The 27,807-nt window shown below is 46.4% G+C and overlaps 1 protein-coding gene across 1 annotated transcript in view; it reads right to left on the bottom strand.

The window, feature by feature from the left end:
* LOC148111660 (uncharacterized) overlaps positions 1–27,807 on the bottom strand; it is a 30,471-nt gene that overhangs the window by 1,047 nt on the left and 1,617 nt on the right. Inside the window, exons 2-8 of the mRNA XM_087880554.1 lie at positions 23,688–23,766; positions 20,811–20,926; positions 20,682–20,743; positions 17,191–17,249; positions 9,484–9,658; positions 3,724–3,859; positions 2,962–3,028 (exon numbers count right to left, since the gene is read on the bottom strand). Of these exons, the coding sequence (XP_087736680.1) occupies positions 2,962–3,028; positions 3,724–3,859; positions 9,484–9,658; positions 17,191–17,249; positions 20,682–20,743; positions 20,811–20,926; positions 23,688–23,766 (694 nt within the window). The remainder of the gene's footprint in view (positions 1–2,961; positions 3,029–3,723; positions 3,860–9,483; positions 9,659–17,190; positions 17,250–20,681; positions 20,744–20,810; positions 20,927–23,687; positions 23,767–27,807) is intronic.

Consider the following 27,807-nt stretch of genomic DNA (forward strand, 5'->3'; position numbering starts at 1 on the left):
AAGATGAAGAGAGACAGAGGAAGGGAGAGAAGAAAGAGAAAAAAGAGAGGAGAGAGAGAGGAGAAAAAGAGGGAGAGAAGAAAGAGAGGAAGAGAGGGAAGAAAGAGAGAAGAAAGAAAGAGAAAAAAGAGGAGAAAGAAAGGAAAGAAAGAAAGAAAGGAAAGGAAAGGAAAGGAAAGGAAAGGAAAGGAAAGGAAGGAAGGAAGGAAGGAAGGAAATTAGTTCCGAAGCAAAATTAGCTCGCCAATTGACGAACCGGGTACCCTTAAAAATAGAACATTTTTTTTTCATTTCAGAGCAAAAACAATAACCAACCCCCCCACCACCAACAACGTACAAGTCAATTTAATGGAGGGAGGGGGGGGAAGAGAGTGTTGTTATCTAGAGAGCAGTGTTCATTTGTGTAATCCGTTCGGACGTTCCCAATTCTATGTCAATTCTGTATAAAACCGACCGCGTGAATATTACATCGGCGAGGTCGGAACGAAGGGCGAAATCCGGAGGGGGGGGCGGGCGGGCGTCGAAAACCGAGAGGGTCTTTTCCCCCGTTTGTGGTTTTTTACCCCTTGCACGGCCCTTCACACCCCGGGGTCTTTTAAGCCCCTTGTGGCATCGCCCACCCACCCCCGAAGTATCAAAAAGGATACCCCTGCGCATCGCGCGCAATCGGGGATGCCTCGCCACAACCTTTGCCAGACTGCTCTCCGGTTTTTCCCGTTGAGGCCAGAGTTTGCTAGTTTATGTCCCCCTCCCCACTTTCCCCCAATCCTGGGGGGGGGACGTAGGAGTGGCGGGTAGTGGGGAGACCACAACGGTGGCTAAAAGGGAACTGGGAATTTTGGGCTCGTGCGGGGCGGTTGCCTAGGAATCTAGGAAGGGAGTTTGGTATTTTTTCCCCCTCTTCTGTCCTTCCTTCCCGCCTTTGTCATGCAAGGTGCGGGGATAATGGGGCAGGGGTGGAGGGGGGGGAACAGGAGAGATTAATTTATAAGGTTCTCTCTCTCTCTCTCCTTTCTTTCTTCTCCATTCTCCGCTCCTCCCCTCCCCTCCCCGTCTCGCTTGGTTCTCCCAAAAAACCACCGGGAAGTAAGTACATAGTTAGTCATTTCATTGAGTCCGATAATGAAGAGGACTCTGTCCGTCCCGCCTCCCCCCCTCCCGCCGCCTCCTATTTGTAGGACAACATTGGAAGTGTGTTGGGGGGCGGGAAAGTTGGGGGGGGGGGACAAGGCGTGCTGAGAAAGCCCCGCGGGATTCCTAGCCTCTCCCGTGGTGGACTTCTCGGATAGAAGAGGAAAGAAATTTTAAAAAGTTAGGAATTTAGAGAGAGGGAATATCTCAAACCCCTCCACCCCCTACTCACCCCCGCCCCAGGTAAAAGAAGATGAAATAAATGCCAAAGGTCTTTGTTTGCCTACTACTGCCAGTGGCGTGGGTTGGGTGAGTGGAGGAGGCGTGATCTGGATTTAGAAACCTTTTCCCTTTCTTTTAAATAAGAGCCACCGGTAAATTGGAAGACATCGGCAATGGTGCCTCTTAAATAATGACTGCCCCCCCACACCCTCATCCCGTTCTGGGGAGCGGTTTTCAGATGGCGTTGGAACAAAGGAAAAAAGAAAAGTAGAAAGGTGAGAGGAAGAAGGAAGGAAGGGAGAAAGTTGGAGAGAGAAACGAAGGCAGAAGGAATGGATAGAAGAAGGAAGGAAGGAAGGGAGAAAGTTGGAGAGACAAACGAAAGAAGCAGGGGTGGATAGAGGAAGGAAGGAAGGAAGGAAGGAAGGAAGGAAGGAAGGAAGGAAGGAAGGAAGGAAGGAAGGAAGAAGGGGTGGATAGAGCAAGGAAGGAGGAAGGAAGGGAGAAAGTTAGAGAGCGAAACGGAAGAAGAGATGGATAGAGGAAGGAAGGAAGGAAGGGAGAAAGTTGGAGAGAGAAACGAAAGAAGAAGAGATGAATAGAGGAAGGAAGGAAGGAAGGAAGGAGAAAGGTGAAGAGAGAAATGAAGGAAGAAGGGGTGGATAGAGCAAGGAAGGAGGAAGGAAGGGAGAAAGTTAGAGAGCGAAACGAAAGAAGAAGAGATGAATAGAGGAAGGAAGGAAGGAAGGGAAGGAAAGGAAGGAAGGAAGGATGGAAGGAAGGAAGGAAGGAAGAGAGAAAGTTGGAGAGAAACGAAGGAAGAAGGAATGGATAGAAGAAGGAAGGAAGGAAGGGAGAAAGTTGGAGAGAGAAACGAAGGAAGAAGGAATGGATAGAAGAAGAAAGGAAGGGGAGGGGGAGGGGAGGGAGGGAGGAAGAAAGGAAAGATGGAAGGAGATGGAGGAAAGGAAAGGAAAAGAATAGAACGGGAAAGAAAGGGAAAAAAAGAAAGGTAGACAGGGGAAAGGGAAAGGAAGGAGATAAATGGATGCAGATGGGAAGGGAAATTTTGAAAAGAGAGAGGGGAAGAGAGAAAAAAAGAGGTCTCAAAGGGGTATAAAAGAAAAAGAGACAGCTGGGGTAGGAGGAAAGGGAAGAGGAGGAAAGGGAAGGAAAAAAAGGAAAGAAGGAGAAAAGGGAGAAAGGAGAAAAAAAAGGCAAAAGGCAAAAGGAAGGATTGGGGGTTCCCCCTCCCCACAGACTTTGGTACAGGTGGAATAAGAAGGGAAGGCCCAAAAGGCTCCCCCCACCCTAAATGTGAGGTGGGCTGTCGGTGATGGAAGCATAAGGACTCTTTCTGGACCCAACAAGCACAAGCAATTGGGTGGAAACAAAAGACTGCGGGGGGGGGGAGGGAGGGGAGAGCGGGGGGGGGGGCGTAATATGCAAACTTATACCCAAGAGAGTGAGGGGCGGCCTGCAACAACCCAGCGACCACCGGGGCCTCCCGAGCAATCTTTTGTATTTAGGCCAAACCGGTTTGGAGAGACAAAGTCTGTTCTGTAGGCAGGGGGATCCCCTTCTGCTCCCTTCACTCCTTCCCTTCACTCCTTCCTTCCTTCCTTCCTTCCTCTCTTTTCTCTCCTTCCTTGTTTCCTTCCTTTCTTCCATCCTTCTTTGCTCCCTCCCTTCACTTGCTCCTTCCTTCCTCTTTTTCTTCCTCTTTTCTTTCCTTCCTTCCTTCTTTCTGTCTTTCCTTCCTTCCTCCCTTTTTCTTTCCTCTCTCCCCTATTCCTTCATGTCTTCCCCCCTTTTCCTTCCTTCTTCCCTCCCTCCCTCCCTCCCTTCATTCCCTCCTCCCTCCCTCCCTTTTTCTTCCTCTCTTTTCTTTCTTTCCTTCCTTCCTTCCTTCTTTCCTCCCTCGCTCCATTTTTCTTTCCTCTCTCCCTCCCCTTTTTCTTCCTCTCTTCCCCCTTTTCCTTCCTTCTTCCCTCCCTCCCTCCCTCCCTCCATTCCATCCTCTCTCTCTGTGTGTGTGTCCACTTTCAAACCATGATCGAAACGATCATTCGAACTTTCACCAATCACGGTTATAAAATTCACCAGCTCCCCCCCCCCAATTTTTTTTTTAAATAAATCTCTCCCCCCCCATCCTTGACATCAAAACAAAAATGTTCCACTTTGGTCAACGAAATTGAGAAAAAGAATATATATTTAAGACAATGCTACCCCCCCCCCCCACAGACACCCACTCCCCAAAACAGGCATATAACCAGCCAGAGTCCTTCTACGATGGTAAAAAGGGGGAAACCATTCCTTCAAGAAAAGACAACAGGCGCTTTTATATCCACTCTGTGTATATACCAATGCTTTTTCTTTTCTTTTTTTCTTTTCTTTTCTCTTTTCTTTTCTTTCTTTTCTTTTCTCTTTTCTTCTTTTCTTTTCCCTGCCTCTTTCTTTCTTTTTCTTTCTTTCTTTCTTTCTTTCTTTCTTTCCTCTTTCTTCCCTCTTTCTTTTTTCTCCTTCCTCTTCCTCTTTCCTAATATACCTTTGATCTATTTATTCTGATCAAATCCCTACAGAAACGGTCTTCTCCAGCGGCTTGGGATGGCGCCTATGAAGGAAATGGAAATCCTTTCCTTTTCTCGACTTCTCCTGTAGTTCCGGATTCCCGTTCTCTTCCCCGAAATTTCAAGTCCGAAACATCCGAAAGAAATCCCCAACCAGATTGGGGGTTTTTTTTTTTTTCTTCTTCGCTGTGACCAGGCGAGCGCCAAAATATTCTCCCCAGCCAGCCACAAAATTGCGTTTTCGCGGCTCTTTTATTTTGCGCGCCGTGCTTGGCAGAGAGTTAGTGGTGAGTCGGAAAATAAGCAAATCCCAATCTGGCTTGGATGGAGAAATCCCTTTTGCAAGAAAAGGACGCTTTTCCCATTTTCCCTTCGCTTGTCTTCTACACGCGGAGCGCTCTTCTTTAACCCTTTCCTTCTCGTTGCACGTGTGAACGCGTCGAATATAAGAAGCCCAATCTTTTCCGTTCTGCCAAGGTTTCGCCTCCGGGGATTTCTATTGATCCAGGCAGATTATAGAGAACCCCGCTAGCCGGCAACTTGGGGGGGGGGAGGGGGTTTGCTCCGAAATCAAAGGAGAAAAAAAGCCACACATTTCAGGGCTGTAAGAAAGGATCCCTCCACCCCACGCCAACACGCCCCCTCCCAAGCAAACGCCGCAGCTTGGAAAGGCGCTTGGGGTCTCGGAGGAGCCTTGGCTACCGCGGGGCAGGCCGGCGGTGGGTCTGCTCGGATGTTGGAGGGGGAGAAAATACGGCCGGAAAGGAAGATCAATCATTCGAGGTGTAGATCGGAGCGGCCCCCCCCCCAGTTTTGGATACGGATTCGCAGCTCTTTGAGCGTTTGGAAACGTTGGCGCCCGTTTTAATCCGGGCGCGTTTATGCTTTCTTATCCCCCAGCGCGCGCGCGCGTCCCCCGCCCCGGTGGTGGCCAAAAAGAGAGGGGGGGGCAACGGAGAGCGTCCTTTGATACATCATTTACACTCTGCCCCCCCCGCCCCCTCTCCCCAATCAGGCTTATTTGGAAGTCGGCGCTACGGATCTGGGGGAGATTGGCTTCCTCAATCAACCCCGAGAGTTAAAATGTTCTCTCCCCCCCTCACCGATTCACCCCCGGCGTTCTTCGAAGCTTTTCATCCTTCAAGAGAGGGTGGTGAGGTATTTTTTGGCCCCTGGCAGTAACCCACCCCTCACTTAATCGGGAGAGGGTTTCCCTTCCCTCCCCCACCCCGGGATCGTTTTTCAGGACCTCCCTCCTCGGTTTCAAGGATTAGATCAGGAAGCGAATTTAGGTCCCCGTTATTAGATGAATAGAACGAATGTTGTCCCGATTCGCTTCGATTCCTCACATTGTCCTCCTATAGCTGAAAATGCATTTTTTTTAATATATATATATATTTAACGACGTGCGATGCCTGTTTTTTAACACCCAGGAAAGAAAGGGAAGGGCAGAGAGGAAAGAGAATAGAAAAAGAAGGGAGGGAGGGATACAGGGAAGAAGTCAGGGAAGAAGGAAGGAAGGAGCGCAAAAGGGAGAGAGAGTGAGGAAGGAAGAGAGGAAGGAAGGAAGGAAGGAAAGAAGGAAGGAAGGAGAAGGGAAGGAGCGCAAAAGGGAGAGAGAGTGGGGAAGGAAGAGAGGAAGGAAGAAAGGAAGGAAAGAAGGAAGGAGAAGGGAAGGGAGGGAAAAGGGAGGAAGGGAAGGGAGGAAGGAAGGAGAGGAAGGGAGGGAGGAATATAAAAGGGAGAGAGAGAAAGAAAAAGGAAGGGACAGAGGAAGGGATGAAGGGAGAAAAAGGAGGAAGGAAAGAAGGAAAGAAAAAGAAAGAAAGAAAGAAAGAAAGAAAAAAGGGAGAGAGGAAGGTTGGCAAGATGGAAGGAGTGTAAGGGAGAAAGAGAACGAAACAAACAAACAAAAAGAGGGAAAGGAGGAACGGATATTACAAAGTCGAAAAGCAAAGGTTGGAAAAGAGAAAAGGAAATAAGAAAGACAAAAAAGAGAAAAGGCAACTAGGCAAAACAAAATAGGAGAAAGAAGACAGGGGAGGAGTAAAAAAGGGAAAGGAAAGATAGAGGCAAAAAGAGGAAAAAAAATAAGGGGGAGGGAGAGAATAGGCGGGGGGGGGGAAAAAGAGCGAAAAGTAAGTCAAACGGGAGAAAGCAACAGAAGGAGGGAAGGAAGAAAAAGAAGTGGGGGGGGGGAAACACCCCTCCAGTCCTTTGGCTACCATTTTCCAGCCCGTCGCACCGCGGGCTGCCTCATCTCCCTTACCATCCCCAGCGCCTCCTCCTATCTACAAACCTTGGCTCTTCCTCTGTCGCCCCCTCCCCTGCCAAACTCATACCGGGGGTGGGGGCGTCCCAAGCGCGGCGGAGCACCCGGTCCGGTGGAAACAGCCCCCCGGGAGGAGGGGTGTGTGGGGCCGCCTCCGCCTCTCCTCGCCTGCTCCCAAGGCCCGCCGTCGGTGGAATTCTACTTCACTATTAATATATATTTATTATTATTATTTTTATTGGTTCAATTTATATGCCGCCCTTCTCCGGAGACTCAGGGCGGCTTACAATGCGTTAAGCAATAGCCTTCATACTTTTGTATATACCTGCTTAGCAGGACTTTCGGCGGTGTTCTTTTTTTTATACAAAGTCAGTTTATTGCCCCCACAATCCGGGTCCTCATTTTACCTACCTCGAAAGGATGGAAGGCTGAGTCAACCTTGAGCCTGGTGAGATTTATATATATATAAATAAATATGTAAAAAAAATCACACGAAACCCCAAAGGCTCCGGAGGGGGGAAGAGAGGAGAAAGGAGCCCCCCTCGGAAAGAGATTTGGGGCGTGCCAGGCGGCAAGAGGGATCCGAAAGCAAAGAAATAAAAAAAAAAGGGGGGGGGCGTCTGATTTCCATCCCTTAAAACTCGGTCAAAAGCATCGAGGCTCCGCTGGGCGATTATTCCCCGCAGGGACTTTTTTTCTAATTAATGACCTCCGCTCTGTTTCGAGTACAAATTATTTCCCCCCCACCCCTCCTCGCCTCTCCCCCCCCCGCAACCTTCCTAGCTTCGGAGGTGCTTTCGCAAAACAAACGAATAAACACCCCCCCCCCCAAAAAAAACTTCCAAATTAAATCCCAGGGAAGGAAGGGGGACGCCTCGAGATTGGGGTGGAGGGGAGGAAAGTGGAGGGCTGGGGAAAGGGGGGGGAGATAGAAAAAGAAGACGGGGGGTCGTCGAAGGGGGGCGGAGAGGGGGGGTCGAGGGTCGACCCGGAGAGAGGGCTCAAATTGGCCGTTTTGGCGGAACGGCAGAGGTGGCCGTTTTCTTCGGAATTTCGGTCCCGGGAGCGCACCTGTAAGGGAGGCTTTGATCGATAGGCCGCCTGGCGCTCCTCTTAGGAGAAGAGGCGGCGGTGTGAAACACCCCCCCATCCACCCCCCCCTCACACACACACAGTTTGTGCGTTTGTCCCTGTGCGCACGCGCCCGTCGAACAGGAGTAGGGTTCGTGATCTCTCGGATTTCACACACAAAGGGCTTGGGAGGAACTGGCTAGCTATTTACCTGTGCTGTGTTTCGGCTGTCCTGTCCTCTCTCTCTCTCCCTCCCTCCCTCTCCCTCTCCCTCTCTCTATCATGTCTGTCTATGTATCTATTATCCTTTCTTTCTTTCTTTCTTTCTTTCTTTCTTTCTTTCCTTCCTTCCTTCCTTCCTTTTTCCTTTCCTTCCTTCTTCCTTTCTATCTTTCTATTATCCCATCCTATCCCATCCCATCCTATCCTAACCATCCATCTATCCATCCTACTTCTCTGTCTGTCTCTCTCCCCGCTCCCCTATCTATCTTGCTATTATCCTATCCTATCCATCCATCTAACCATCTTCCTTCTCTGTCTCTATCTCCCCGCTCTCCCCTCCCTCTCCCTCTCTCTTATTCTATCATCTATATGTCTGTCTATGCATCTATTATCCTATTTTCTTTCTTTTTCTTTCTCTTTCTCTTTCTCTTCCTTTCCTTCCTTCCTTGCTTCCTTCTTTTTTCTTTCTATCTTTCTATCTTGCTATTATCCTATCCTGACCCATCCTACCCTATCCATCTATCCATCCTCCTTTTCTGTCTCTGTCTCTCCCCCCTCTCCCTCCCTCCTATTCTATCATCTATCTATATGTCTGTCTATGCATGTATTATCCTATTTTCTTTCTTTCTCTCTTTCTCTCTTTCTTTCCTTCCTTCCTTCCTTCTTCCTTTCTTTTTTGTTTCTATCTTGCTATTATCCGATCCGATCCACCCTTCTATCCATCTTCCTTCTCTGCCTCTGTCTTTCTCCAGGGTAGCATTTTAGTTAGGAACTAACTATTTATTTAACTAATTATTTCTTAGCCGCGCACACAGCGTCTCCTGCCTCCGGAATCCGTTCCACGTGCTGGACTGATTTCTTTTTTTGGGGGGGGGACTCCTCACCTAACTAACCCGCATTCTAGTCCCCAGGCACTAACCTCCCCACCCTCCCGCCCCGCTTCCAAACCCGGCCAACTAACCCGTGGTTGATACCAGCTCTCTCCTTCGCGTCTCCTAGAGATCTCGCACCCACCGGGTTAGCGGCATGAGAATAAAGCCGCCTCCCCCCCACCCCAAAAAAGTCACTCTCCGTGCGGATTTGGCGAAGGAGGAGGGAAGTGGGGGGGGGGCAGGCAACCAAAGAAAAGATAGAGAAGGGAATACGCGATTAAGTTTTTCTTTTTGCGTTTCCTCATTAAAAGCTCCTTCTTGGGGCGGAGAAATAAGGGGTGGTGGGAGAAGATAGAGGGCGAGTTTTTTTTTTTTCTTCTTCTTCTTTTTTCTTTTTTTTTTAAACATTAAACAAGCCCACCAAACCCAGCACGGTTCCTTCAGCCGGGCTGCGGGCTCCTTCTAAAGCGGCCTACGTTACAAATTGTAAATTTAAATTGCACGTCGGATTCATTACCGCCTCCCTTTGATTTCAGTCAGCCGTGAAAATTGTACAGCTCCACTACTGAGAGAGTGTTTTGTCGCAAAGAGCAATGGCCTAATCACGCGGGCCCCCCCCCCCGCCCCAAGTTTCCCCCTTTCTCTCTCCCCCCCCCCCCGCCCTCTCTTTCTTTCTCATCCACACAAAAGTGTAATTATTTTGTTTTGGGTGTAAATATAACCTATGGTACAAAAAGTCCGAGCGAGTCTTGAATTCATTACAGGGCGTTTTCAGGAAGGGATATGTTTCGAAAACAATGCCGAGTTTCGAATGAATGAATGGAAGGAAGGAAGGAAGGAAGAAAAGAAAAGAAGAAAAGGGAGCTGCAAAACGCCACGATTCCTGTTATTGGGAGAAGGAAGGAAGGAAGGAAGGAAGGAAGGAAGGAAGGAAGGAAGGAAGGAAGGAAGGAAGGAAGGAAGGAAGGAAGGAAGCAATTTTTTTAAAAATAAAAACTACATCGCATCCCTATTATTTAATTTCTGGAAGCAACGGGAGCCGGAGGGAGAAAGAAATTCCTTGCCAATTGTGGGACACAATCTTTTGTCTAGGAAAAGGATATGGATGCCTTCCAAAAGACACGTGCGTTTTCTTTCTTTCTTTCTTTCTCTTTCTTTCTTTCTTTCTTTTTCTTTCTTTTCTTTCTTTTTTCCCTTCTTTCCTTCCTTCTTTCCTTCCCTCTTTCTTTCTTTCTTTTCTCTTTCTTTCTTTCTTTCTTTCTTTCTTTCTTTTCTTTCTTTTCTTTCTTTTTCCCTTCCTTCCTTCCTTCTTTCCTTCCCTCTTTCTTTCTTTCTTTTCTTTCTTTCTTTCTGTTTTCGTTTTTGTTCTGAAGGTTAGTCCCAGAATAAATTAAACCCAGTCCCAGCTCTACCGCTTTCCGAATCGAGGCAAGGCCCATCATCCCTTCCCCCCCCCCCCCCGGGCCCCCTTTTCACAAGACCCTCGCAGTAAGCGCCGACACTAAGGCCGCCTTTTCTCTTGCAAAGATGGGGCAGGTTTGTTAAATCGTGTAACTGACATACAACGGGTTCTCTCAATCGTGTCTCGCCCGCGTGGTCCCGATCGGCTTCCAGGAGTTGCTTCGCAGGTATGCCTCGATCACCCATCAAAGCCAACTCACTGAAATGAATGACGGAAATGACGGCGCGCGCGTGTGTGCCTGCACAGGCGCAAATAAACGCACATATAACTCCTCTTAAAGTTTCCAACTTTTGCAGACGTTTCTAACATCCAAAGAGGGAGCTTCTTATTTTTATTTTCAAATCCTTTACTATTTCTCCTTGCCCGCCTTTGATCGGAATGGACTCTGGTCTACCCAATCTTTCAATAATTTGGTCCGAGGAAACGCCTGCCTTCACGGGCTCCATGGCCAGCGGGCAAACTGGATCAGGTGGGCACGGGCCTACTCCGAGCCAGAATCTCACGCGGTGAACAAGCAAAGAAAGTTAGAAAAGCGAAATGCGGCAGGAAATAGTAATAGTAATAGTAATGCCAATCAGAATAATGATGATTTGACAGATGTATTAGGCCTTTCAGGAAGAAAAGCAGGGATTTTGATTTCATGTATGGTGAAAGAGAGAGAGAGAGAGAGAGAGAGAGAGAGAGAGAGAGAGAGAGAGAGAGAGAGAGAGAGAAAGAAAGAAAAGACAGACAGACAGAAGAAAGAATGGAAGAAAGAAAGAGGAAAGAAAGAAAGAAAGAAAGAAGAGACAAGAAAGAAAGAAAGAAGGAAGGAAGAAAGGAAGGAAGGAAGGAAGGAAAGAAAGAAGGAAGGAAGGAAAAAGAGCAAGTAAGGAAGGCAGGAAGGTAGGGAGAGAGAAGGAAGGAAGGGAGAAAGAAAAAAGAAAGAAAGAAAGAAAGAAAGAAAAGAAAGAAAGAAAGAAAAGAGACAGAAGAAAGAAAGCAAATAAGGAAGGCAGGAAGGGAGGGCGGGAAAAAAAAGGAAAGAAGAGAGAGAAAAAGAAAGAAGAAAGAAAGAAAGAAAGAAAGAAAGAAAGATAGATAGATAGATAGATAGATAGATAGATAGATAGATAGATAGAAACATTTCTGAAGTTATTCCCTTCTATGCAAAGCATTTAGCATTAGGCTGTTTTTCCATCTTCCGTGCTAAGAAATTTCCCACGGCGCAATTTGATCTTACAGCTAATCGGAAGAGTGAAAAGTGTGTGTGTGTGTGTGTGTGTAAACGAAGCAAACGGTGCGTCTTTGTGGGTTGCCCGCGAGTTTCCGTCTCCCTTTGGGAGGAAAATCCCCCTTTCTGCTCCCCAGGGGACCAATTGCCTGAGACGGGTCGGAGTCAGAGTCTTGCCCCCACCTTCTTTCGACACCCCCTCCTCCCCACAACCCGAGGCTGCCTGCGGGGTCTCCTCTTGAGCTGGCCAAAAGGGGAGGGGGCCGCGCGCGAGTGGGCGGCGGCGAAGAAACCCTGCTAATTAATAGAGTCATTAAGGAGGCCTTGTTCTTACCCACCCAAAACAAATAAAACAGGTTGGAGGGCAAGGAAGGGCAGAGGGTGCCCAAGAATTAGTCAGCTCTTCTCTTTTCGGACTTCCGTCGGCCCCCTTCCTCAAATCAATCCCTTCCTTCCTTCCTTCCTTCCTTCCTTCCTTCCTTCCTTCTTTCCTTTTTTCCTTTTTTCCTTTCCTTCCTTCCTTCCTTCCTTCTTCCTTTCCTCTTTCCTCTTTCCTCCCTCCCTCCCTTCTTTCTTTCCTTCCTTCTTTCTTTCCTTTTTTCCTTTTTTCCTTTTTCCTTTCCTTCCTCCTTCCTCCCTTCCTTTCCTCTTCCTTTCTTTCTTTTTCTTTCTTCTTTCCTTCCTTCTTCCTTCCTGTTGACTCAGCCTTCCATCCTTCCCTCCCTCCTTCTCTTTTCCACCCACCATCCCTCTTTCCTTCCTTCCTCCCTCCCTCCCTCCCTCCTTTCCATCTCCCTCCCTCCTCCCTTTCTCTCCCTTTTCTCTCCCCTTCCCTCCCTTCCCCCTTTCTTTCAGCTTCATAACCCCAATACCACCAGTTTGGAGGGCAAGGAATAAGAGAGGATGGAGGGGAGAGGGGTGAGGTGTGTGTGTGTGAGGGGGGGGAGAGAAAGCTCAGGCCGGACCACGGATCCCTGCACACGAAGCCCCCCGAGGCGGACGGGGGGTGGGGATAGATACATGAGGAAGAAATCAGGTGCGGTTGGAAAAGGGAAATGGAACCTGGAATCAGGAGGGTGGAGGCTTAAAAAGAAATTGAATAAATCCTTAGAACCTCCCCTTCCCCTTGTGACTGACAGGTTGGGAGATGCTACGAATCTGACTTACCTCTGGAAGCTGAGGGGGGGGGGTCGGGTCAACAGGCCTTCTGCCCCAGACTAGAACGGATTTTCGGCTGTGACCTTTCTCTCTGGGTGTGCATTGGGGTGTTGGTGCTCTTTTGAAGGCTGAAGAAGCTTCTGGGATGAGAAAGATAGAATAGAATTAACAGAGTTGGAAGGGACCTTGGAGGTCTTCTAGTCCACCCCCCTGCCTAGGCTCTGAAACGTCTTCCAAGAAAAATTAGAAAGTCCAGTTGCTTCTTGGGATCAAAAGAGCCTTGGTAGTACAGTGGTCTAAAGCACCCTGTTATTAAGACCAGCTGCCTGCAATTACTGCAGGTTCGAATCTCGCCAGGCTCAAGGTTGACTCAGCCTTCCATCCTTTCTAAGGTAGGTAAATTGAGGACCCAGATTGTGGGGGCAATAAGATGACTTTGTATAAAATATACAAAAGGATGAAGGCTATTGCTTAATGCATTGTAAGACGCCCTGAGTCTCCGGAGAAGGGCGGCATATAAATCAAAATTAAAAAAAAGGAAAAAAAAAGAAAGCACTTTTGGGACAACCTGGATGACTGGGGAGAATCTCCAGAGACATTCGGCTTTTTGGTCTTCAATTTAAGAGTTATTCCTTTCCTTTTATTCTTCTTCAGGTCAGACAGAGACCCCCCCAAAGAAGCAACTGCCCTCCTTTTCCTCAACTGGATGGATCACCCATGACGTGAACAAGGTCAACTTTGACTTGGCTTGGACTCCCTACTTAGATTCACACAAACCGGGTTTACCAAACATCGCTTGCTCAAAGAAATCAACCTGATTAGGGCTTCAAAGAAGAAAAACAGCCACACGGAAACATGCTAATGCCATGACTCGTGTTGTCATGAGCCCAGCCACTGAAAAGTTGGGGGGGGCAGGATGTCACACACCTAGGGGTGAAATCCAGCAGGTTCTGACAGGTTCTGGAGAACCGGTAGTGGAAATTTTGAGTAGTTCGGAGAACCGGCAAATACTACCTCTGGCTGGCCTCAGAGTGGGGTGGGAATGGGGATTTTGCAGTATCTTTCCTCCAGGAGTGGGGAGGGAATGGGGATTTTGCAGTATCCTTTCCCTGGAGTAAGGTGGGAATGGAGATTTTGCAGTATCCTTCCTCCAGGAGTGGGGAGGGAATGGGGATTTTGCCTTATCCTTCCTCTGGAGTGGGGAGGGAATGGAGATTTTGCAGTATCCTTCCCTGAAGTGTGGTGGGAATGGAGATTTTGCAGTACCCTTCCTTCAGGAGTGGTGAGGGAATGGGGATTTTGCAGTATCCTTCCTCCAGTAGTGAAGGAATGGGGATTTTGCATTTGAATTTGGTCTTTGGGTGTTAAGTGAATTTCATTGTATGGGTATACTGTGTATACATGTACAATGACAATAAAGTTATTTATTTATTTATTTATTTATTGGAATGGTGAGGGAATGGAGATTTTGCAGTATTTAATATTTTTAAATATTTTTTAGTATTTTTAATATTCAAAGTTTAAATTTGTTTTAAATTGATTGGGGTTTTAATCTGTCTGGGCCAAACTATTTAATTTGATTTTATTTCTGCTTTTTAAATTTTGTATGTATGTATTTTATTGTTGGCTGTTCACCGCCCTGAGTCCTTCAGGAGTAGGGCGGTATATAAATCAAATAAAAGTAAAAGTAAAAGTAAAAGTATCCTTCCCCTGGAGTGGGGAGGGAATGGGGATTTTGCAGTATCCTTCCCTTGGAGTGGTGAGGGAATGGGGATTTTGCAGTATCCTTCCCTTGGAGTGGGGAGGGAATGGGGATTTTGCAGTATCCTTCTGCCACACCCACCAAGCCACACCACGCCCACCAAGTCACGCCCACAGAACCGGTAGTAAAAAAATTTTGGATTTCACCACTGCACACACCCTTCAAATTATTATTTAGAATCCCCTATGGGGTTCCTGTAGATCCCTTCATTTGTTCTGGACAAGGTACTCTTGAGATCCAAGAGTCAACTATGAACCTCTGGCCTTCTCAACATCTGTACAGTCCCATTAACGTTGACCAGGGTATTTTAACACAAGTGTGGTTTTCTCAAGGGAAATCCAAGTGAGGCCCTAATAAAAATTCTGCAAGAAAGCAACCGAGCTCAGAGAGCACCAAGGACCTCGATGTTTCAAGGAAAACTTGCTACCTGTTCAATTTGCTACCTGTTCAATTTGAAAGGTTCTCATGAAGAACCACTGTTGATTCCTTTCAGAGCCAGACATTCCTGAAATGTTCCTTCGGCGTTTTGGGGGGGGGGGGCTTGTTGGAAAATAAATAGTTTTCAATCTCCCTTTTCGCTTACAGTGCAATTCTTCAGTTGGCGTCACATGAGTGAAACTGAAGGGGGCAAAGTCAGGTCGGTTGAGATTGGGGTTGGCTTGGGGATTGCTAGAGAATGTCCCCACAACACTTTGAATCCGAAACAGTCCCATGTTAGCTTAATGTTAATGTGCTGTGCCAAAATATCTCATCTGGTTTGTTTTTTTTAAATGGGTCAGTGAGTCCTGCAAGCACAGAAAATTGGGGTGCTTCTGTAAATCTTGGGTAAATAAGATTAAGCAGAAGAATAGAATAGAATAGAATAGAATAGAATAGAATAGAATGGAATGGAATGGAATGGAATGGAATGGAATGGAATGGAATGGAATAGAATAGAATAGAATAGAATAGAATAGAATAGAATAGAATAGAATAGAATAGAATAGAATAGAATATATGGAATGGAATGGAATGGAATGGAATGGAATGGAATAGAATAGAATAGAATAGAATAGAATAGAATAGAATAGAATAGAATAGAATAGAATAGAAAATATGGAATGGAATGGAATGGAATGGAATGGAATGGAATGGAATAGAATAGAATAGAATAGAATAGAATAGAATAGAATAGAATAGAATAGAATAGAATAGAAAATATGGAATGGAATGGAATGGAATGGAATGGAATGGAATGGAATGGAATAGAATAGAATAGAATAGAATAGAATAGAATAGAATAGAATAGAATAGAATAGAAAATATGGAATGGAATGGAATGGAATGGAATGGAATGGAATGGAATAGTATAGAATAGAATAGAATAGAATAGAATAGAATAGAATAGAATAGAATAGAATAGAATAGAATAGAATAGAATAGAAAATATGGAATGGAATGGAATGGAATGGAATGGAATGGAATGGAATAGAATAGAATAGAATAGAATAGAATAGAATAGAATAGAATAGAATAGAATAGAATAGAATAGGAATTCTTTTATTGGCCAAGTGTGATTGGACACACAAGGAATCTGTCTTTGGCGCTTAAGCTCTCAGTGTACATAAAAAGAAAAGATACATTCATCAAGAATCATAAGGTACAACACTTAATGATAGTCATAGGGGACAAATAAGCAACCGAATCATCCTAGGATACCATCAATATAAATCGTAAGGATACCAGCAACAAAGTTACAGTCATATAGTCATAAGTGGGAAGAGATGGGTGATAGCAACGATGAGAAGCGTGAAGATCCAACCTCCGAACATACACGTGTCTAAATTCTGAGTTGTCCCGAAGAAGGAACTCTTGAGGGATGGTTGCATTTTATCCAAATGCATCCTGTTATCCTTCCCAAAAGTTCACCATATTGGCCTTCCCACCCCACCTTCCTTGCATGGATACTTCATATCTAAGTAAATACGGTAACTGTCCACCTATGTGGTGGCTTTGTTGCTGGTTCAATCCGCTCTCAGGCCAGATTAAGGATCTTTCTTGGGATTTCCAGGCCCTCTTTGAAGAACCAATACACACATTCCAGAACAATCAAGTCCAAGACAAAAGAAACAAGACAAGGATCTCTGAACAATTCTCTCTCTCTCTCTGTGTGTGTGTGTGTGAGTGAGATATTCCCTGGGATCTAAATGTTCACGGAATATTCATTGAATAGAGCTGTAATCAGTTCTTTGTAGCAATAAATTGGAAGGCGACAACGATTGCCAAGCGTTCTTGGAGACAGAACAGGTGTGTGTACAGACGAAACATGCAAATGCTTCCTCATTAAAGCATCTTCGGCATTTGTTAATTCTCATTGCGCGCTTTTGACTATTGTTGGCTTTAAAGAAGGGAACAGCTGATCACGATGTTTATTAAAAAATAAAAATAAAACATTACCACATCCCTTTTGGACGGGAGATTTTTTTTCCCCCCCTGCCTTGGAGCTCGGAGTGGCTGTCTAAAAAAAAAAAAAAAAGAAACTTTCCATGCTGCTTCGAAATTCTGTGGTGGTTTTTAAAAAATTTATTTATTTATTTATTTATTTATTTATTTATTAGTTTGATTTATATGCTGCCCTTCTCCAGAGACTCAGGGCGGCTTACAATGCTTTTAAGCAATAGCCTTCATACTTTTGTATATACCTGCTTAGTAGGGCTTTTTGGCCCCTCCCCAAGCGGTGTTCTTTTTTTTATACAAAGTCAGTTTATTGCACCCACAATCCGGGTCCTCATTTTACCTCGGAAGGATGGAAGGCTGAGTCAACCTTGAGCCTGGTGAGATTTGAACTCGCAGTAACTGCAGGCAGCTGGCAGCTAAATACTACTTTAACAGTAGTTTAGTCCACTGCACCACCCTTTCTTTAGAAAGGGAAAAAACTGTTAGTGTCTAAAATTGCTAGTGGCATTGGGCTGTGCGTGGAAAGCCCACAGATTGTGGCTAAAGGTTTCGTGGCAATCAGATGCATTTGTTTATCCAGGGTCCAAGACAGGAAGAGTGATTATATAGGAATAACCAAGAGAGTAGGCCTCAGTGTTCTCTTGCAGATGTTTTATTATTCAAACTAGGTAAGACCATTAGTACTAGCGACATGGTAGAAACCAGCACTGATATTATCTAGTTTGGGTAATGAAACTTCTGCGAGAAAATCACCAAGCTCAGAGAGCACCAAGGACCTCACAGCCGCCGCCGCCACCACCTCCTCCTCCTCCTCCTCCTCCTCCTCCTCCTCCTCCTCCTCCCTCTTTTCCTCCACTCCTCAAACTCCACTTCCTTCTAACACTGATGTTGTTAACTAAGCATCCAACAGCCCTCCTCTCTCTCTCTGCAAACCCCACTCCCTTCTAGCACTGATGATGTTGCCTAGCTGGGTCATTAAATGTCTGCAAGAAAACCACCAAGCTCAGAGAACAACCAAGGGCCCCTCATTTCAACCCTGAGCTGTAAATTTTCCTCTTTTGTTATAACCAGGTGAGGTTGAATCTCAACGGGTCAGATAAGGGATTTCTTGCAAGCAGAAGCTGGACGACTGCTAACCCATGTACTTAACTACCAGAGGGCGATAGTAGTTAGGCATGGCAAGGATTAGACTAAATGACCTTTGAGGGTCCCTTTTGACTTTATGATTCTACGCCTGCCTTAGGAGGAAGCGCCTGGCCAGCCGCGGCAGGAAAATTCTGCATTAAGCTTAAATAGAAGTGGCTATCTTTATGTATAGAACTCAATATTAGAATCGTATGTATAAATAGTAAATTCAAGTAAGGGAGAAAAATGGCTGTGTAAGAAATATTTGCAGGGGGTCTGCAAGCTTAAACACTCAAAAGAGCCATTTGGACCTGTTTCCCACAGAAAAGAAAACACCCGGGAGCCACAGAACCTGGGTGGGCGTGGCCAATTCGATGTCACTCACTTCCACCAGTCACATGACACCCCCCCTAGCCACGCCTACCCCAGCTGGTCATTAGGGCAGAGAACCAGTTGTTAAAAAACACCCGGGAACCACAAAATCCTTTTGACATCTCTCTCTCTCTCCCCTCCCTCCCCCCTCTCTCTGTTTCTCTCTATGTCTCTCTCTCTCCCCACCTCTCTCTGTATCTCTCTGTCTCTCTCCCTCTCTCTCTGTATCTCTCTCTGTCTCTCTCTCTCTCCCCCTCTCCCTGTATCTCTCTATGTCTCTCTCTCTCCCCCTCCCTCTCTGCCTCTCTCTCCCCCTCTCTCTGTATCCCTCTATGTCTCTCTCTCTCTCCCCCTCTCCCTGTATCTCTCTGTCTCTCTCCCTCTCTCTCTGTATCTCTCTCTGTCTCTCTCTCTCTCCCCCTCTCTCTGTATCTCTCTGTCTCTCTCCCTCTCTCTCTGTATCTCTCTCTGTCTCTCTCTCTCTCCCCCTCTCCCTGTATCTCTCTATGTCTCTCTCTCTCCCCCTCCCTCTCTGCCTCTCTCCCCCTCTCTCTGTATCCCTCTATGTCTCTCTCTCTCTCCCCCTCTCCCTGTATCTCTCTGTCTCTCTCCCTCTCTCTCTGTATCTCTCTCTGTCTCTCTCTCTCTCCCCCTCTCCCTGTATCTCTCTCTGTCTCTCTCTCTCTCCCCCTCTCCCTGTATCTCTCTATGTCTCTCTCTCTCCCCCTCCCTCTCTGCCTCTCTCTCCCCCTCTCTCTGTATCCCTCTATGTCTCTCTCTCTCCCCCCCCCCTCTCTCTGCATCTCTCTGTCTCTGCCCTGGCCGCTTCTCCATCCCCTGCTGTTGCCCCTTACCTTCTCAGGCCAGGCGAGGAGTGACTGGGCGGGGAGGACGAACGGCGGGGCCAGCCAGTGGTGGGATCACCCGATAGGGAGCCACAGCAGAGGGCCCAAAGAGCCGCATGCGTCTCTGGAGCCGCAGGTTGCTAACACCTGGTATAGGGAGTGAGTTTACCTTCTAGGAAAATTAGGATTTGTGAATGGGGGGGGGGAGGTCTCTATATTTTCTCCCTCCTCCCCGCCTCCCCAACCAATTCCAGCCTTAACAATACCATCCTGGATCGGAGATGCAAACGGAAATTCCTAAAATCTCGATTTAACACGGTCCCCTGTAACCTTTTACACATTTTTATGGGCTGGGGCAACATAGGTTGCCTTTGTGCCTTATTTGTTTTTTTTTGGGGGGTGGGTGGGAGAGAGAGAAAGGGGGCGGAGCTGGTGGGGAAGGGATCCCCTCTAGAATTAGCAAAGACCCCAAACTTCTGTCGTCCTGCAAAGGTCTCCTCCCATTACATGCCCAGTCGTTGGGTGAATGGAAGAGGGGAGTGGAGGGTGGGGGGGTGTCGGTTCTGCTCATTCATTTCAACGGGGGGAACCGCTGTTCAAAGCAAGCTCGGTTCGTCTTTTCCTTCACCCCCTCCCCTCTCGCCCCCTCCTCGTTTTTTTATGGCTTGGCTCCTTTCGCCGAGGTTTAGATTAATCGCCCTTCCTCGGAACAGTTTGCATTGGCTGAGCTGGGGTGTGGGGTGGGGGTGGATAGGGGGTGGGGGTGAACCGAAAGGCACAAATAGGGTGGGGGGGGGGAAAGAGAGAAAAATTTGCATCCTGCTTGCCCCCCCCCTTCCCTTCCCTCTCTAATCATGGCTGTGTGTGCGGATCAGTCACTGCGGCGGCCTCGTTTGCCTTTGTTTTAGGTAGGGGGTGATTCGGAGTCGGGTGGGGTAGGGGTGGGGGGGGGGTGACGAAGGAAGAAATAAAAATAGGGACAATCCGCGATCGAAAAGGAGGCGGGAAGTAAGGGCTGGTCGGATCGGGGAAAGCCCCCCCCCCTTCCCTCCCTCCGGTGGATTCGTTAAAGAGGCTGGGTGGGAAATGAGGGTAGGGGGTGGGGGAGTCAATCTGCTGGGTTTCTCTCCGCGCCCCCCCCCCCTTCTCTTCCATTTTGGCACGGCACCTCAAAGGATTCCCCCCACCCCCACCCCCATGTGAACTAACTGGGCTGGGTGGAAATTTGGAAAGGGAGAGGGGGACGGGAGGGGAAGGAGGAAAGGGGTGTCTTGCTCCAACGAGGTAACTTTTGGTTGAGATTCATAGCGACGGTGAGCAATCCGGGGAGGGAGGGGGAGGGAGGGAGGGGGGGCCACTGCATCAATTCGATCCCGCTCTTTCTCTTCCGACCCTCACGCGGAGCAAGTGCCACCGACACCGAGGAGAGCAGGCAGAGAGACCAGGGCGCAGGACGGAAGCTGGAAGGAGAGGGGAGAGGTTAGCAAGGGGCGGGGAGGATGGCATTAAGCACCGCCTCCTTCGAAAGAGGAGGGGGTGAGGGGTGGGGGGTATGGGGGGGGGTTGAGGGGAAAGCAGGTTTGGTTTGGTGGGGGTGGGGGTGGAGCCCCAGCGAGGCCAGGTAGGTTGGATTATTGCATTGTAAAGGAATGTTTTCTCTTGGTCCATCTCTCTCTCTCTCCTTCTCTCTGTTCTGCCCTTCTTCCCCTTTCTTTCTCTCGCTCTTTCTCTTTCTCTCTTTCTCTCTCTCCCCTCTCTTCCTCCCTCTTTCTCTCTCCCCCTCTCTTTCTCTCTCCTTCTCCCCCTTTCTTTCTCTCCCTCTCCTATTTCTCTCTCTCTCCCCCCTCTTTCTCTCTCCTTCTCACTCTCTCCCCCTTCCCTCTCTTCTCTCCTTCTCCCCCTCTCTTTCTTTCTCTCACTCTCGCTCTCGCTCTCACTTTCTTTTTACTCTTTCTTTCTCTTTCTCTCTTTCTTTTTCTCTCTTCCCTCTCTCCCTCTTTCTTTCTCCTTCTCCCCCTCTCTTTCTCTCTCCTTCTCCCCTCTCTTTCTTTCTCTCACTCTCACACTTTCTTTTTACTCTCTCTCTCTCTCTTTCTCTTTTTTCTCTCTCTTCTCTCCCTCTTTCTCTCTCCTTCTCCCCCTCTCTTTCTTTCTCTTCCTCTCCTTCCTCTCTCTCTCTCTCTCTCCCTCCACCTGGTTTCACCTTTCCAAACTGGGTCTCCCCACCTGATATTTCAAGGCTCAAAGGTGGTATCCACATTAAAAAATAATGATAATCATGCTTGAAAGATGCCACGTGTCCGAAGATCAGAGGGGCGGGCTGACAGACCGGGGGAAGAGTAGAATGTGAGTAAGGCTATTTCATTCTCCTTTGGCTACCAGCCATAGCCACCCCCCTCAACCCGGGGTCTCTTCAGAAGGGAGAGTCTCTAGCTCCCATTAGAAGCAAAAATGGACAGCCCCCCCTCCCCCGGGTTCCCGAATGCTTGCTTCTTGGGGGCGAGAAAACCCGCCACCAGTCTGGTATAGTAGGTTAAGGCACCAGGCTAGAAACTAGGAGAGGGTAAATTCTAGTCCAGCCTTAAGTATAAAATCAAGCTGGGTGACTTTGGGCCAATCACCAGGAGAATGGGAGTTCTAGTCCTGGTTTAATCATGAAAGCTGGTTGGATGACTTTGGGCCAATCACCAGGAGACTGGGAGTTCTAGTCCTGGTTTAATCATGAAAGCTGGTTGGGTGACTTTGGGCCAATCACCAGGAGACTGGGAGTTCTAGTCCTGGTTTAATCATGAAAGCTGGTTGGGTGACTTTGGGCCAATCACCAGGAGACTGGGAGTTCTAGTCCTGGTTTAATCATGAAAGCTGGTTGGGTGACTTTGGGCCAATCACCAGGAGACTGGGAGTTCTAGTCCTGGTTTAATCATGAAAGCTGGTTGGGTGAATTTGGGCCAATCACCATGAGATGGGAGTTCTAGTCCTGCTTTAGACATGCATGCCGGCTGGGTGACTTTGGGCCAGTCCCTTTCTCTCAGCAGCCCATCTCACAGGGTTGTCGTGGTGGGGGAAACTAGCAGAAGAAAGGAATTTAAGGTTTGTTTCCCTTCTTGAGTTACTTATCAAGTAACAAAGGTGGGATCAACATCTAATCAATAAACAGACAAAGTTTAACTCAATAGGATCTTTTGAATCTCATCTCAGTTGAGCCTATATTTCTCTAGGGCAGGCCTAATATCAGGCGCCGTGGATACTCAAAAATCAATGCGTTGCTTTCAATGGGCTTTCTTCCTTCATCAGCTGTGCAAGACCATCCCTCTCCAAAATCAGAAAGAAAAAGAAATTTGGGTTTATGACCAGTGGTGAAATCCAATTTTTTTTACTACCAGTTCTGTGGGCATGTCTTGATGGGCGTGGCTTGGTGGGCATGGCAGGGGAAGGATACTGCAAAATCCCCATTCCCTCCCCACTCCTGGGGGAAGGATACTGCAAAATCCCCATTCCCTCCCCACTCATGGGGAAAGGATACTGCAAAATCCCCATTCCCACCCCACTCCAGGGGAAGGATACTGCAAAATCCCCATTCCCTCCCCACTCAAGGGGAAGGACACTGCAAAATCTCCATTCCCACCCCACTCCAGGGGGAGGATTTTGCAAAATCCCCATTCCCACCCCACTCCAGGGGAAGGATACTGCAAAATCCCCATTCCCTCCCCACTCAAGGGGAAGGACACTGCAAAATCTCCATTCCCACCCCACTCCAGGGGGAGGATTTTGCAAAATCCCCATTCCCTCCCCATTCCAGGGGAAGGATACTGCAAAATCCCCATTTCCTCCCCACTCCTGGGGGGAAGAAGATTGCAAAATTTCCATTCCCACCGCACTCTGGGGCCAGCCAGAGGTGGTATTTGCCGGTTCTCCGAACTACTCAAAATTTCCACTACCGGTTCTCCTGAATCTGCTGGATTTCACCCCTGGTTACGACTCTGAGTTCATGTAACTGAATAGCAAAACGGAACTTCTCTCCCAACGCTTTAAACTCTTTAAACTATCTCCCAAGTTTTAAAGAAAAACTAACGCGGCTCCATTTTCCAGTTAATTATGATACAACTTCAAAGGGCATGTTCTCACCAATGTAAGTTTTATTTCCCTTGGCTTCTCTTCCTTGTTTAAGAAAGGAATAAAGACAAATGGAAGGAGCCTATTAAGAACAATAAAGTCAAATCCCTTTCAAACTCCCAAGGGGCCTTGGATGGATCCATGAAACAGGCGCAAACTTCATTGGAGAAGCCAGAAACTGCTGCGAACACCAGGCTACTCAATAAATACACTCGTTTTACACCCTAGTGTTTATTTGTTTTCTTTTTCTTTTTTTTAATACACTAGGAACGGACGATCTAGAACAATTTTAAAAGAGAAGATCTACCAGCTTAACAAACGACGATAATTCTATAGCGCAGCTGCAAAAGTCACCGTTCAGGGCGGGGTGCAGGACGCAAAAGGAGGTTTTCCTTACCTCCGAATATAATTATTTAACGTTTTATCCCTCCGTTTTAAAAACCAATCAAAAATAAAACCAAGGGCATGCCGGTTGTTAAGGGAAAGCAAAGCATAAGGAAATCGCGTCCATTGCAATTTCCATCTCGCTTCTTTCACCAAACCCGCCTCTAAAATGAATGTAACAATAATTCTTTCTTTCTTTTTCTCTCCCTGCAGAACAAATGCGTTAGAAAATGCGTTTAATTGCTGGTACAGAATGAAGATCCTCGTTTCCCAAAAGAAATAACGGGCCCAAACAGAAATAAGGCCTTTCTCCATCCCCACCGCCAAGGGAATTTATTTTATTTTTTTGCTTTCTGTGTGTGTGTTTGTGCCCATCCTCTTACAGCTTGGCCATGTTCGTGCGATTTTCCCAACTCAGTCAGTTAAGTTGCCGGGAGCAAAATATGCTAAACCTTACCTTGATTTGTTTGTTTTGAGAGAGCTTAGCCTGTCGTTTGAATTCGGCTCGTTTGGTGGTTCGGTGTGCTGTGTGAACCCTGAAAACGGGTTAACTCGGTAATCAGGTTAAGCGTATTTCATGAATAGATCAATTTTTATTCCTGCGGTATGGATGGTGCGGCAGGCGCTGGGGAATAGAGGGCTCAGGAGCTGGCCAGGGTGCTGAAGATTTCCTAATGCCCGCGATGAATCCCCGGAAGGCTCCGAATCAAACGTTGTTACAGATACGCTGATTTATTGCTCATGCCTATACACAAGAATCCACCTATATACAAGAATCTAGTCAACTCACGGCTATGCACAAGAGTCTAGTAAACTCACGGCTATGCACAAGAATCTAGCCAACTCATGTCCAAATACAAGAATCTAGCCAACTCGCACCTATATGTAAGAATCTAGCCAACTTGCACCTATATGCAAGAATCTAGTCAACTCATGGCTATGCACAAGAGTCTAGTAAACTCACGGCTATGCACAAGAGTCTAGCCAACTCATGTCCAAATGCAAGAATCTAGCCAACTCATGTCCAAATACAAGAATCTAGCCAACTTGCACCTATATGCAAGAATCTAGTCAACTCACGGCTATGCACAAGAGTCTAGTAAACTCACGGCTATGCACAAGAGTCTAGCCAACTCATGTCCAAATGCAAGAATCTAGCCAACTCATGTCCAAATACAAGAATCTAGCCAACTTGCACCTATATGCAAGAATCTAGTCAACTCACGGCTATGCACAAGAGTCTAGTAAACTCACGGCTATGCACAAGAATCTAGCCAACTCATGTCCAAATACAAGAATCTAGCCAACTCGCACCTATATGTAAGAATCTAGCCAACTTGCACCTATATGCAAGAATCTAGTCAACTCACGGCTATGCACAAGAGTCTAGTAAACTCACGGCTATGCACAAGAGTCTAGCCAACTCATGTCCAAATGCAAGAATCTAGCCAACTCGCACCTATATGTAAGAATCTAGCCAACTTGCACCTATATGCAAGAATCTAGTCAACTCACGGCTATGCACAAGAGTCTAGCCAACTCATGTCCAAATGCAAGAATCTAGCCAACTCGCACCTATATGCAAGAATCTAGTAAACTCACGGCTATGCACAAGAATCTAGTAAACTCACGGCTATGCACAAGAATCTAGCCAACTCATGTCCAAATACAAGAATCTAGCCAACTCGCATCTATATGTAAGAATCTAGCCAACTTGCACCTATATGCGGGAATCTGGTCAACTCACATCTATATGCAAGAATCTAGTCAACTCACAGCTATACACAAGAATCTAGTCAACTCATATCTATATGCAAGAATCTGGTCAACTCACATCTATATGCAAGAATCTAGTCAACTCATGGCTATACACAAGAATCTAGTCAACTCACGGCTATGCACAAGAGTCTAGTCAACTCACGGCTATGCACAAGAATCTAGTCAACTCACGGCTATGCACAAGAATCTAGTCAACTCACGGCTATATGCAAGAATCTAGTCAACTCACGGCTATGCACAAGAGTCTAGTAAACTCACGGCTATGCACAAGAATCTAGTCAACTCACGGCTATGCACAAGAATCTAGTCAACTCACGGCTATGCACAAGAATCTAGTCAACTCACGGCTATGCACAAGAGTCTAGTCAACTCACGGCTATGCACAAGAATCTAGTCAACTCACGGCTATGCACAAGAGTCTAGTAAACTCACGGCTATATGCAAGAATCTAGTCAACTCATGTCTATATGCAAGAGTCTAGTCAACTCACGGCTATACGCAAGAATCTAGTCAACTCACATCTATATGCAAGAATCTAGTCAATTTACAGCTATACGCAAGAATCTAGTCAACTCATGTCTATATGCAAGAATCTAGTTATGTCTATACACAAGAATCTAGTCAACTCACAGCTATACACAAGAATCTAGTCAACTCATATCTATATGCAAGAATCTGGTCAACTCACATCTATATGCAAGAATCTAGTCAACTCATGGCTATACACAAGAGTCTAGTCAACTCACGGCTATACACAAGAATCTAGTCAACTCATGGCTATACACAAGAGTCTAGTCAACTCATGGCTATGCACAAGAATCTAGTCAACTCACGGCTATGCACAAGAATCTAGTCAACTCGTGGCTATGCACAAGAGTCTAGTAAACTCACGGCTATACGCAAGAATCTAGTCAACTCACATCTATATGCAAGAATCTAGTCAATTTACAGCTATACGCAAGAATCTAGTCAACTCATGTCTATATGCAAGAATCTAGTTATGTCTATACACAAGAATCTAGTCAACTCACAGCTATACACAAGAATCTAGTCAACTCATATCTATATGCAAGAATCTGGTCAACTCACATCTATATGCAAGAATCTAGTCAACTCATGGCTATACACAAGAGTCTAGTCAACTCACGGCTATACACAAGAATCTAGTCAACTCATGGCTATACACAAGAGTCTAGTCAACTCATGGCTATGCACAAGAGTCTAGTCAACTCACGGCTATGCACAAGAATCTAGTCAACTCGTGGCTATGCACAAGAGTCTAGTAAACTCACGGCTATACGCAAGAATCTAGTCAACTCACATCTATATGCAAGAATCTAGTCAACTCACATCTATACACAAGAATCTAGTCAACTCATGTCTATATGCAAGAATCTAGTTATGTCTATACACAAGAATCTAGTCAACTCACAGCTATACGCAAGAATCTAGTCAACTCATTTCTATATGCAAGAAGCTAGTCAACTCTCATCTATATGCAAGAATCTAGTCAACTAGCCAGCACTAAATTGGTGCTAGATAAGAGTCAACGGAATTCAAAAGAGGTTGGATTTTGACTGTTTGCGGGAACATAAGGACTCCAGGCTGATTGCTTGCTTGACACCACCCCCGGATCTGCCTCTTCTTCTCCTACATATAACTTCCTTTTTACAATCCTGTAATCCCTTAATTTGGGGGTATTGTCAGGATGACTGAATGGAGCTGGGCATTTACTGGCTGGATGCCCTTCCTGACACCTATGTTGAGTTTGCAGCAGATATTTTTTTTTCTTTGTGCCCTAGGAGTGAAACATCTGTTGCTACCTAGGATTGAACTCTCAACCTCCTGAATGGGAGATGAGGGTCTTCACCCCTAGGCCACCACGCTGCTTCTTCTCCTACATATATGGAGCCAAAATAAAGGTAGCTGATATCTACCAAATATGTTGGGCTACCCCCCTCCCCTCTTAATTGCAAGTGGTATATCTTGCAAACTGTTCTAAGTTACAATAGATTATGGTTCAACATGTGTTGGGAAATAAAGCCTTAGCATATTGCCAGAACTGGAGCATCTGATTAAATGACAAATGTGTTTTCTGAATTTAAGTACGTTATATAAATATGTTCATTGAGTTTTGTTAACCTGGGTTTAGGGTTTAATGATGTCGTGCAAATACTTCCACAACAGTTAAAAGTTCATGATCTTCCTTGGGAAAAGAGGCTAATTTGAACTGATTTAAATAGTCCTTTCTTGTAAAGCATATATATCTCTACGAGATCTGTTTGGATTTGAAAGGGCGAGAAAGGGCATGGACTCACACACACCTCACACTTCCGAAGCTGGTTAATACAAATCATTTTCTGACACATTCCCCCCCCCCCATGTTTTATAAGGAGAGCTGGAAATTTTAATTTATTTAAATGTCATATTACTTAGTTAAGATTAGGGTAGAACTACAAGGTTTTTCTTTCCTGGATCAAAAACTCCACGTCACACAAACTGGACCAGTTAATTTGAGATGTTTAAATTCAACCGGTTGATAGTGCAGATGGGCCTTGAACGATTTTATTTTTGGAAAACATTTGGGATCCCAGAGAATCTCCCCCATGAAGGAGGTTACGTTAAAGGTGTGGGACTCAGTGGAGCTTCAATCATTTCCACCTTTCTAATTTTTACAAATAAGGCACCAAGCGTATGGTAGCATGTCTTTCTCCTCCTATTTTCCCCACAACAGCAAACCTGGGAGATGAGTTAGATTGAGGAGTGAGGTTGATAGAGAGAGAATGGCCCAAAGTCAC

This window comes from Pantherophis guttatus, chromosome 17, assembly GCF_059756535.1.
Source record: "Pantherophis guttatus breed Tessera chromosome 17, ASM5975653v1, whole genome shotgun sequence".
NCBI classification, from domain to species: Eukaryota; Metazoa; Chordata; class Lepidosauria; order Squamata; family Colubridae; genus Pantherophis; species Pantherophis guttatus.